The sequence below is a fragment of the Moschus berezovskii genome, chromosome 3 (assembly GCF_049115385.1).
Source record: "Moschus berezovskii isolate FMDL1 chromosome 3, NW_MosBer_1.0, whole genome shotgun sequence".
In the NCBI taxonomy this organism is placed as follows: Eukaryota; Metazoa; Chordata; class Mammalia; order Artiodactyla; family Moschidae; genus Moschus; species Moschus berezovskii.
In genome coordinates this window covers 40,038,495-40,051,332 of record NC_142462.1, presented here as the reverse complement: position 1 = coordinate 40,051,332, position 12,838 = coordinate 40,038,495, and the positions used below count along the sequence as shown (strand labels likewise).

The window sequence follows — 12,838 nt, the reverse complement described above, 5'->3', positions numbered from 1 at the left end:
ATTAAGCCCCTCCATCATGACTTTTGTTCTATGGCTGTACCTTCAGTTATCTAATTTCATTCTGTCCTTTTTTCTTAATTTCTTTTTCATTACTGATATTTTCTATTTCCTTTTGTTTTAGGATAATTTATAATTGATTAGTGAAGCATTTTTCTGATGACTATTCCAAAATCCATGCCAAACAATACTGACATATGAATTATATCAGCACTTGTCAGTTAAGTGTTTTTTTCTCATTCAAGTTGTGATTTTTGTAGTTCTTGGTATGACAAGTGGCCTTTAACTATATTCCGGGTGTGGTATCTATTATGTTAGGAGACTCTGGGTCCTATTTAAAGTCTTTCACTTTAGCAAGCAGTTACCCTTTTAGGATTTAGCATATAATTCTTAACCTACTTCTGTGAGTTGTGGTCAAGCAGCAGTTTTACATTCAGAGTGTGTGTGGTATTATTTTCGTCAGCATGGTTTGTCTGCAGTTGCTGGGGCCCCTGCTTCTGCTACCTGAGGGAGTGAAAGTGGTTCTTAAGGTTGGACCACCTCCTGTAGGAGTAGGATATGGTAGTTTCCCCTCCCTTTGCCCTAGCTGACCCAGTGTCTCTGGGTGGGGTTAGAGAATTGCGTGCAGAGATCAAAAGAGCCTTTCTGGAGTAGGAAGTTTGCTGGGGCCAAGCCTCTTCCTGTTCTGCCTTCTTGCCCCAGTGCCTCTGAGTTACAGAAGAGAGCCTCAGAATCACAGGGACAAAGCAGCTTCCTCCACCGGGCCTCATTTCTTTTTTAATAAGACTGACAACCAGACAATTTAAGGCTCCATTTATTAAATAGTATCTGAAGTAATGCACAATTAATTATTAAAAGATTAACTTACTGCTTTTCCCCCTAACTAGAAAAAACATCAATACATTTTAGTATAGTTTTTCATCAAATACTGATATGAAAAATCTGCCACTTGACTTGCCTAACATGCTAGTAAACAGAAAAATCAATTAACACAAAGGCTTTTGCCAAATATTTCAACAGAGATGCAGTTTAGCCACCAAGAACACCATTCAAACACTGTGTTAGTCTGAACAAAAAATTAATAAGAGTTCTCAGAACTTCAATTTCTTCCTTTGTTAGATATGTCTACACTTTACAAGAACATGTATTTCATGCCTTTGAGGAAGAAGATAATATGATGAAATGAGGGGGAAAATATTCTTTAATATTCTACAAACTTCTACTTCATATGTAGAAAATATTATAGCTAAATATGCAAAAAGTGTAACTAACATTTACTAATTTGGGGCGAGATTAAGATATGTTGTTATTTTATACTCTGAAATTCCCTGGGATTTTTTAACCTAAAAAAAGTGGAATCTGGGTAACAAGATCCTATTGTATAGCACAGGAAATGGTATTCAATAGCCTGTGATAAACCATAATGGAAAAGAATATGAAAAATAATGTTTATATCTGTATATCTGAATTATTTTGCTGAGCAGCAGCAATTAACACAACATTGTAAACTAACTGCATTTCAACAAATTTTTTAAAAAAGAGAAAAAAATATGTATTTGCCTGACACAGTAGATACTTCAAAAAAAATGGCAGCTATCATTTATAATAGCAAAACAATATCCATCCTACAGGGTTAAATTTTTTTAATGTCTTAATACAGCCTGATTTGTTTTGTGTTAGGCTTGGGTTTGCTTGGCCCTCCGTTATTTTACATCCTTTTGCCACGTGAATGTGTAGCGCTGTCTCTAATTTCTCTTTTTCTCTAAGAAACTACATACCAGGCCAATCTCTCCACAAAACACCACCCCCAGTCTCAAGAGAAAGGCCTCTGAGCGGAGGTGGGGAGGGCCATTTGCATTGCTTTGCTTTCATGACAGAGAGGGAACTGCAGACTCAGATGCACGTGCATAAGGGACTAGAAAATACCTCTTTTTAAAAAATTGTCTTCACACCAATGGACTTAAGTATGTATAAACACAGAGCCATTTACAATGCTGACAAAACTGTTCTGCCAACAAAATAAATAAAATCTACAAAAACATTGACATCAATAATAGTAACTGAATAGGACTTAGGTGTTAGTCACTGAACTTGAAGCTCTACTTGTGAACATGGAACTGTCTACCGGGGAACACAACTCTCCGAGAGCTGAGCAAGTCTTCTGCATGAAGGCAGAGAAGGAGATGGGAGAACTCCATCTTTCCCTTCCCCCAATAACAGCACAGAGTCTGGGTGGGGACAACTCAGTGAGATCACACCTGCCTATTCCCACTGATTGTGAACAGAAGATTTAACACCAAGATTTATCAGAAGATTTAAGGTATTCGTCAGTGTCAGGGTCATCATGTGACAAAATCAGCCTTCTACTGGAGGAGTTGTGGGGTGTTTTTTGAGGGTGGAGACAGTTTAACAGCCTGGATTCACAGGCTTCACACCTACCTTTGCCCAGATAGCAGCTGACAGGCCAAGAACAGGACTGATGGCCAGAATCACAAGGGTGAGCTTCCAACCTTGTGTAAATCCTATTATAAAACCGGTGAAGAATGTTGCCATTGCCTGAAAGAACATTCCAATTTTGTCACCAATTCCTTCATTAATTTTGGAGACGTCACTGAAAGAAAGAACAGTGTTAGAAATAAACATCAGGATTATGAACACTAGAACTTTTTTCCTGAATCTAGTTGAGTGCTTGTTTGTTTGTTTCAGTGTGGGGTAAATCAGTTTACATCTAGGATTTTGCTCAGGAACATCCCAGGCAAGCATCATGTCGCCGCCCTAAGGCTCACTCCCACAGGATGTCTTGGGTCTGGCAAGTCCAGCCCCTCATTCACTGCCAGTCATGCGGGACCACTTCATGCCCTGCCAGGGTTCTGGGAACGAAAAGACGCATGAGGCATGCATGATCAAGACTCAGAAGGAATTTAGTTTCAGAATTACTTCTGAGGGATGGGCATTACCTCCAGGGCTTACCTCCTGACAGATTTTATGACCTTATTCTAAAAGAATAAGAAGCACATGTCAGAGTTCAACACAGACCCAGGTACTTACTCTGTGAGCCGGGTGTTAAGTTCTCCAACGTCATGCACATCAAACCAGCCTATCTCCTGTTGCATGATGGCATGAAAAAACTGTTTTCTGATTCTGTGCACTTGTCTTCCAGCGGCCAGACACCAGAACGAGACCTGGATGTAAGCGGCAATCAGCACGCCAGCACCAATTCCAGTGTAATAGTAGGCGTACCTGAAAAACAAGAAAAAAGCTGCACACGTGCCACTTTCTCCTCAATGCACTGTCCCCAGCAGACCACCTTCCCTGCTCTTTCAGTCATCTGGCAACCTTGCCCTCCTTAAAAGCAGAGCTGACGATCAGCATCCAACTACGGCCACCCTGGTAGAATGCCATGGTGAAGAGTGTCCTTACTGTTTTGGCTCAAATCCCAGCTCTTAACTGCTATTCAGGCTGACTTCACCTTTCAAAGTCCCAGTTTTCTGACTGGCAAAATGGAGATAAGAACTGTAACACAGTGGGAGTTCCCTGGTGGTCCAGAAGTTAAGACTCCGTGCTTCCATTGCCAAGGGCATGGGTTCAATCCCTGATTGGAGAACTAAGATCCCATTTGCCTCGTAACATGGCCAAGAAAAAGAACTGTAACACAGTAATATATAAAAACACTTGCATCTGTGCCTGGCACACAATAGCATGTAGAGAATGCCAGTTATTGTGAAAGACATGAGTGGTGCCTAAAAGCATCACAGCATTAGGTAAGGTCTACCAGTGTCATCCTGCACACCTGGATCACCCCTGTATCAGCTGACGAACACTTGGGATGGTTTCTGCACATTGGGGAATGGAAAGAAGGGACAGAACTTGCCAGAAAGTGAAACCAAGAGACAGAATTGGTCACCTAACCTTTTGGGTTATTAATCTGCCAAGAGACAACTGAGAATAAATATGTTTTTATACCATCTTCCCAACTGGCCATCATGAGTTATCCTGAAATGCTTAATGAATCAAGTAGCAGGCCCCCCAGTTTAAATTCTAACAATAAAAAGAATGAGCATCTTCTAAAACCAGACCCTTGATCAACTAGAAATGCCAAATTTGTATTTCCTTATCTGAGTCTTCATACAGAAAAAAGCGAACAACTCATGTGCTTCGCTAAGCAATTACTTTTTAGGTAAAAACAAACATTCAAAACTTAAATACAGTATTCCAATATTCCCACTTTTAGAAGCTCACAACTTGCCACCCTCAAAGAAAAAACTTATATGAATCATGCAGAAACCATAAAAATGGTGATGTAATAACCAGATAGGTGCTGATGTTGATGCTCACAGCCTGATGTAAACGTATCTTCCCCAAGTTATACCTGGTAATGTACAATGTATTTATCAGGGAAGATAGAATACTAAATTTTAGTTAATAGATAACTCAATATTTATTATCCAAGTGTTAATGATACAGCAAGAGATAGCTAAAAAGAAGCCTCATTTAACAAGTGGAACGTGTGCTTTGAAAATGAGCTAATGTACTGTAAGCCACCAGTCTATGTTTACTCAGAAAAAAATACCTGTATTTAAGCATTTATAAGATGATTACGGGCTTCCCGGGCGGTTCAAATGGTAAAGAATCCACCTGCTATGAGGGAGACCTGGGTTCGATCCCTGGATTGGGAAGATTCCCTGGAGAAGCTACCAGCTACCCACTCCAGTGTTCTGGCCTGGAGAATTCCATGGGCAGAGGAGCCTGGCAGGTTACAGTCAATGGGGTCACAAAGAGTTGGACATGACTGAGAAACTTTCACTTTCAAGATGATTATAAGACACTGTTTTTCATCAATATTAAAAAAGTGCCTCTGCATAAGAGTATCTGAAGGTGTTTGCTTCTCAACTTTCAAAATATGGTCAAAATATGTCCATTTTCTTCAAACCTACTAGAGTACTTACATGATAATGTGAAATCATTTTCTTCTGAATCATCAAGTCATACCTTTGGACATGTTTTACAAGCTGTTCTGAGAGCAAACTTCAAGGTAAGTAAATCATTAATGAAAGCTTCCAAAGTGAGTTAAAGTTAAAAGGACTATATTTATTCTGGAATGCCTTGTTTCATTGTTCAGAATAAGATGCTATATTTAAAAGAATCCTGTTAACTAATCTCACTATATCATGACTAAAGCTATCCAAGAAGCAAACTAGTAATACAAAGCCATTGTAAATAATGTGATTCTTAACTGCATTTTAAATAAGCTCACTTTGAACCCCTCTAATTCCCCTGCAGATGATATTCTATATTTACCAATGGATACATCAGTCTGATCCAGGCTTAGCCTTCACGTTAGAGTGTCTTATTCAGCAAATTCTTTTAAGAAAAAAACCTTTTGTATCTTCCTAAAAAACTAACAGTGATGTTGCTCCCCTCAAAACTTTGAATCTTTATTATAATAGTGCAAAATTTTAAATGGTATTACAATTGGATTAAGACAGAAAGGCTTAGCAATAGTACGAAGATGTCTACTTACGTGGTCATTTCCTTCTCCAGATTCTTGCCATACTCTGTTGTGTCTATAGTACCTGCTGCTGCTGCTGTTCACCACAAAACAAACATACATTGTTATGTTTCTTTATTTTCCATTAAAAATATGCATATAAATAGAACGTCCTCCACAGTCCAGTATTAATAATCTGCAGGGGATGTGGGTTCAATCCCTGGTCAAGGAACTAAGATCCCATATTCTGTGCATGACAACTAAGCCCTCAGGGTCTGGAGCATGCATGCCACAACAGGAAAAGCCACACCCCCCAAAAAAAAAAATCCCACATGCCGCAACTAAGACCTGACACAGACAAATGAGGAAATTTCAAAAAGATAAGCATATAAAAATGAATCACACTAGTGTCACTTAACGACTTACGCAAAAATAGGTCGAACTAATCTAATTGTGATTATCTATAAGCATCAGGGCATCTGTGCAAATCCTTTACTACTGGCTGTGTGCAACCACACACACACTAAATTCAGTGAAGCTTATTTGCAAGAAGAAAGCTGCATTGATTAAGAAGGAGTCTGTCAGCAGAGATACTAGTGTCCCTGGATTAAAATGTTTTATGAAATACCACTCCAAGATGACATGGAGAAAAATCTTTTCTGTGGGCTTTGTCCTGATAAATATCACTGCAGACCTGACCCTAAACCATTTAGTATTTCAAACTGAACACCACATTTCTTCAGTTTTTATTTAAAAATGTAAGATACAAGAAGAACGTAACAAACACCAGTGAGCTCATTATGCAGTATTAGCAAATGTTAACGTTTTGAGACAAGGTACATTAAAACTCTAACACCTCCCTCCAAACACACACATAGACACACACACACACACGTGCATGCACTAGCCACTATTCATATTCTGGTGTGAATTTCAGATTTTATTTTCTGTATGCAAGTATACACATACATCAACACACATACATGCTTATTTTAAAAGACAGAATCACAGTTCACATTCAGTGGCCAAGTTTCCATGTCAGTATGTGTGTATATGGGGCTTCCCCGGTGACTCAGTAAAGAGTATGTCTGCAATGTGGGAGACTTGCCTTTGATCCCTGGGTTGGGACGATCCCCTGGAGAAGGGAACGGCTACAAACTCCAGTTTTCTGGTCTGGAGAATCCCATGGAAAGAGGAGACTGGCAGGCTATGGACCATGGGGTCACAAAGAGTCAGACACGACTGAGTGACTTTCACATGTGCGTACATGTGTATCTTTGCTTTTTCAAAGTTGCACCTATTTCAGTTGCTTCCAGTCTTACTGTTACATGCAATGCCGCCTGAAACACACCTGTCCACATATATTACATATGGTGAATATTTCTGTAGGATACATTATCATAAACAAGAGGGCTGGATCAATGCGGGGAGCACACTTTCAATCTTGTAGTCATTTCAGAAGTTACGATGCAACATAGAGGGCCTAGTTCAGGTGAGTGTGCTCTTGATAGGTATGGAAAGAAGAGGAAAAGCTTTTCTGGCAGAGAACGACACTGCCTGTGTGAAGAATGAGTAAGCTGCTTTGGCAGGAGTCTGGGTGTGCTGTGTGGATGGAAGGAGGTGGATACATGGTTGAAAGGATCATCCAGGCTCCCTAGGAATGGCGTATAAACACTAGTAGACATTGCGTGTCTATGAGTGTGTATATATATGGACATGCACATGTGTGTGTATGTATGCACCCATACACACTTTCCTTCCGATTCTCCAACATATCGAGTAGAGTTCCCTGTGCTACACAGTAGATCCTTGCTGGTTTTCTATTTTATATACAGTAGCGCACACGGGATAATCCCAACCTCCTAATTAATCCCTGCCCAACAGGAAAAGCCAAATATTTAAGTGTAGCTTTTATGTTAATAAAACACTTGCTTAGATTCTTGACCACTTTCTCCTCCGGCTTCCAGCGCCTCATTCTCCTCGTCCTCCCATAACTCTGATCCCTCCCTCAGTCTCATCCACCAGTTCCTCAAGCCCTCTGCTCCCTCCTCGCTGCTGCCTCTCAGGATTTCACACTCACTCCCAGGGTGGCCGCTACCACTTGTGCAGCTTCAGTGACTCCTGCATCTGTCTGGGAGCCACTCAAATCCTCTCTTTCCTCACAGCCAATGTGGTTCAGGTCCCCAGCACCTCTTACATCTGCTCTAACAAGAGCCTCCTAACTGGCTCTTCTAATCCCATCAAGTCTTTATCTTGCCATTTTTGGGAACAAAAATATAATTATATTGCCTCTGTGAATAACCTTCAATGATAGTCCACTGAATAAAGGACAAAGTCCAAGAGCCATAACATGCCCTATTAGTCCCTTTGCAATCTTACACAATAAGCCACACAATGACTTTCCTGATTTTTCTTTTATCCCCACCCTTTCTCCTCATCCCAGTAGCTAGGGCACTGTGCAGTCACCAGCTTGGGTTGGGGGTAGGGGGCGAGGATACCACCGCATTAAAGGAAACAGTGCCCAAGTCTGCTTGATCATCACGTTCCTGAAGCCTTTGCCCTTGGGATTGGAGAGGAAACTGGGCACGACAAAAGATGTTGCTTAAATTTCATGAGACTAAACTCTGTCCCTTTAGACTAAAAGCTACTTTCCACGTACTGAGATGAGATGGAGGGGAAAAGTGCTGAGAGTTTTCCTCCTCTAAGCCTTTATTCATTCTCCTCTCTCAGCCTTTTCCTAGTCTTTCTCCTGGAAAACACTGGTCCTTCACGCATGAGCTCAGTGTGACCTCTTCCCAAGTGGCTTATCTCCAGCAGGGTGACTCATAGGGTTCCAAGGTAACTGACACATGATTCAACTAAGTCAACCCCAGAACAGACACGCCACGGTTCATATCCATCTCCTCCTCCCATTCCCACTGGTGTGAGCGCCTAGAGAACACGACTATGTCATTTATCTTTGTACCCTCGGTACACACCCTGCTGCTCTGTCTGCTGTACCTGAGCCTGCTCCAAAGACGTTCAAAGATTTCACAGAGCCAGCAATACGGAGACCGTTTATAAGAATATTCCAACAATCATTCTATTTTGTACACGTGTCTTGCATGTTGTAGGGTTAAACAGAGATACAGCAGACCACCACCTTACTACCTGGGGGTAAGGAAAGACTTTTCTAAAACCAAGCAAGACTGCAAAAAAACCTACAACTAAATAGACTTCTGCTGCAGTGCAGGAGACCACCCGCAGGAGACTCAGGTTCGATTCCTGGGTCAGGAAGTTCCCCTGGAGAAGGAAATGGCAACCCACTACAATATTCTTGTCTGGGAAATCCCATGGACAAAGGAGCCTGGCGGGCTACAGTCCATGGGGTTAGGGTTACAAGAGTCAGACACGACTTAATGACTAAACCACCAAACAGTGTCCAGCACCACAACTAAAGGCTTCGTACCATTTTGGAATCACATTTAATTGCATTTTTATCTGACCCAAATATCTCAATAAGTTTAGTCGTTTTAACTACTGAACGCTTAATAACAGTATAAACGACAAGCATGTGACATGGATACATTTGTGATTCCCTAACTGGTAAAATGAGATTATGGTATAAAGGGGTTTTCAAACCATACTGCACATCAGGCACTGTTCTAGGTACGTGGACAGACCTAGACGGAGAGTGCCACTGTCTCTCACCTCACTGGGTTTCTGTGCAAGCAGGACATCCCTCCACTGTCAGGCCCCAGACGTCATGTGATAGGGTCCCACTGCTGAAACAGTGAGACAGTCAACTTCAGAGACGAACTGTTCTTCTGCTATACCTTTCTTCCCATTTGAGAAGCTGTAATAGCCTGGCAGGCTGCAGTCCATGGGGGTCGCAAAGCATCAAATATGACTGTGTGACTGAACTGAATAAACAAGTAAATCAATAAATCAACAAGATAAGTGTAATAACTCATAAAAGCGAAATAAAGCAGTGATGCTATAGTAACTATGGAGTGGACTAGGGAGAAAGGTCTTTCTGTGGGGGAAATGAATGATAAGAGGCTGAGGCAGGTTCTACATGGCCCCGAGCCAGGAAGGAAATGAGAGTATTCATGGAACAGTGAGAAGGTCACTGTGGGTGGGCTGTACTCAGAAAGCAATAAGCAATGAGACTGATGAGGCAGGAGCGGGCCAGACAGGCCAATGGAAGACGTATTTATTCCAGGCTACGGAAAACCACTGAGGACAGATGTGACCTGTCATATGTTTGTGAAAGCTCATTCTTAGGGACTTCCTTGGTGGTGCAGTGGCTAGGACTCAGCAATCCCAATGCAGGAAGCCTGGGTTCAATCCTGGTCAAGGAACTAGTTCTCACATGCAGCAACTAAAAGTTAGCATTGTGCAACTAAAATCTAGAACAGCCAAACAAATTTTTTCAAAAAATTTTTTAAAGCTCATCTGAGAGTGTGTGGATAACTGGATACTAGTGGGTGGGGGTGAGTGGAAGCACAGAGAGAAATTGGGAAGAAAAAGCATGACTTGACACAGGCTGCAGCTGGGACATATGTGGTGGCAACATATGCAGCGACTTCAGCACTGCTGCCGGGTGGTCGGAGAGACAATGAGCAGAGATCCTCCCCTCCACCACTTTCAACCAAGGAAGCCTCTCTTTGAGCTGTTTCCCCCGGCAGCATCTGACAGACATCATTCACACAGGAGGATTCTCTGATTAAAGACATGAGTAAACCACTGCCTTCAATGGCCTGTCAGGTCCGTTCTAGCTCAAGAATGCTCTGACTCAATTTTTCCCGTCATCTTGTGCAGGAAGCTCCATCAGACACAAGCAAGAGGAACCTGGACCTTCTGCTTAGATGATCACTCCCCTCTGGCACTTGCCTGCCACTCAGGGTGGCTGGGCTCATCGCAGGTGACCGAGGTGACTCTGGGAGCCACAGTCACTCCTGGCCTGAAGAGCGGCACCTCGGGGCTGCCCTGCCTGATACACTGATATGTAAGTCCGCAGGATGGCATCTTAGGGAGAGAAAAGACCAAATGAAAAGTTGGGTCTGAAGCATTTGCTTCAATTTTAGGCAGAATTTGAAACCACCAATAGAGTGAGGAAAATACCAGAATAAAAGGCAGGATTCCTGGCCCAGGAATTCAGCAATGCCCACTAGCAAGCAATTCCACTCTGGCCATGTTGGCTCAACTTCCTGAGCACTAGTTTCTACATCTATAAAATTATGGGTTTGGGCCAAATGATTCTCTGGGCTCTTTTCCACCTATAAAATTCTGTGATTTGGTCTCTCATTTATTCATCTCACTTCCTAAGCACCTAGAATGGGTCAAGTATTACCTATTTTCATTTTTTGCTGCTTTTTATATTATAGAGTTTACCTTGTAACTAACCTACTTTTTAAAAAAAAGCGTCTCCCCCATAGTAACAACAACAATAAAAAATCTGACTATTCTACACTACTACTACTATTCTAGAAAAATGAGACATATTTTTAAGCTTTTATTCAAACTTAAAAAATAAACTGCCACACTAAACAATACACTGCAAAATATTTTGCCATTATTTGATATTTGATTTTTCCAGAAATTTATCTCTAAGAATTTTTCCAATGAAACAGTTGGGAGCAGAGGAAATCCTTGAGAAAATAAAAAAAAAAAAAACAAACAACCATCATGGATATTTTTACAAAGTACTTAGAACTGAAATGTCAGCTATCATTCTAGTCGGAAGCACACTCATCATGCTGGCCTTGACGACACTGACGGCAGTGTTTTCTATATTTTCAACACCAAGGTCACACACTAAAGATCTGCATATTCTTTATATGTTCATAGTTTAAGCAGCAGTATATAGATATTATTTTGATTACTGCCATTCACAAATAGTTTTCATGTTCCTCATATGAGTTTTAGTGAGGTAAGAGTAGAAATGGTAAAAGATAAATAGAAAAGTATTTCTACTTTTTTCCCCCTTTTCCCTGAATTATTAACTTGTCTTAGAAGTTGAGTGTCTCCTGTTCTCCCTTCCTCAGCCCACAGTCTGGTAGGAGACTAAATAGAACCAACCAAGATATAGTCATGGAGAAAAAGAAAAGTCATCCAGGTACCATCAATTGAACCACCAGAGACAAATAATCAAGAGTTTAGTTTAAGGGTACCTCTGGGTGACATTCACACCATGAGACATGACAGATCTCCCCCACGAACTTTCATTTCTGGATTAACATGTAATCCTCAGTGTCTTCCTTTCTGGGTCTCCCTCTGTCTACCTCATTCCTTGAACTTGGGGCTGGTCTGCATGGGTTCAAATAGTGAGTAACTCTATAACCTCAGTCACTTAAATATACTCAACCCTCTGAGCCATGGTTTCCTCATCTGAAATGTATAGATAATAACAGTATCAACCTCACGCTCATGAAAGAAATAAAGGCATTAATACACATCAAGCACTAAGAAGACTGCTGCTGCTGCTGCTGCTGCTAAGTCACTTCAGTCGTGTCCGACTCTGTGTGACCCCATAGACAGAAGCCCACCAGGCTCCCCCGTCCCTGGGATTCTCCAGGCAAGAACACTGGAGTGGGTTGCCATTTCCTTCTCCAATGTGTGAAAGTGGAAAGTGAAAAGTGAAAGTGAAGTCGCTCAGTCGTGTCCGACCCTTAGCGACCCCACGGACTGCAGCCTACCAGGCTCCTCCATCCATGGGATTTCTAGGCAACAGTACTGGAGTGGCTTGCCATTGCCTTCTCCTAGCCAGAAGATATTAAATGCCCAATAAATCTTAGCCCAGGAGATTTATCATCCCTTCAACTCAAATGATGCCAAATCTCTAGGCCTACTCTTTATGCCAAGATTCAGTCTCTTACCTTCAACTGCCTGGATATCGTTTACACCTGTACCCAACCTGTCACCTTTAACACAACATGTCTAAAAATGACAATCACCTTTATTCAGGCTCATTTTCAGGCAGTGCATAGTCTCATGAGGAAGATGAGAACTCAGAATACTACAGAACTTCAGCACTGCTTAAGCTCTGTTCACACAAGTAGACCAGAGTTCACAAGGCCCAAGTCAACAGAGATTTTAAAGCAAAGGCAAAATTTAACAAGATGGAGATACAAGGGAGTAGGATATCAGGAAATCAGGTCCACAACAAAAAGATACTTAGAGAAAGGTGTTAAGAGAGAAGAAAGCTTATAAGGGGTCTATTACAGCAGCAGAGAAGGACATGCTCACTCAAGTTTTTACGACTGTCTAGTTAAGCCTATGTTTATCATAAAACTCCCAGACTTTCAAGAGCCTTAGCGAATCCCAGCTTCCTTAAGCAAGGAATACTTCCTGTCCAACAAGGAGGCTCTG

General features: G+C 41.6%; 1 protein-coding gene across 1 annotated transcript in view; it reads right to left on the bottom strand.

Moving 5' to 3' along the window:
- The window catches only part of ABCB1 (ATP binding cassette subfamily B member 1), a 100,399-nt gene that overhangs the window by 63,838 nt on the left and 23,723 nt on the right, over nucleotides 1–12,838 (bottom strand). The window contains exons 5-7 of the mRNA XM_055420157.2: nucleotides 5,519–5,582; nucleotides 3,046–3,237; nucleotides 2,437–2,608 (exon numbers count right to left, since the gene is read on the bottom strand). Of these exons, the coding sequence (XP_055276132.2) occupies nucleotides 2,437–2,608; nucleotides 3,046–3,237; nucleotides 5,519–5,582 (428 nt within the window). The remainder of the gene's footprint in view (nucleotides 1–2,436; nucleotides 2,609–3,045; nucleotides 3,238–5,518; nucleotides 5,583–12,838) is intronic.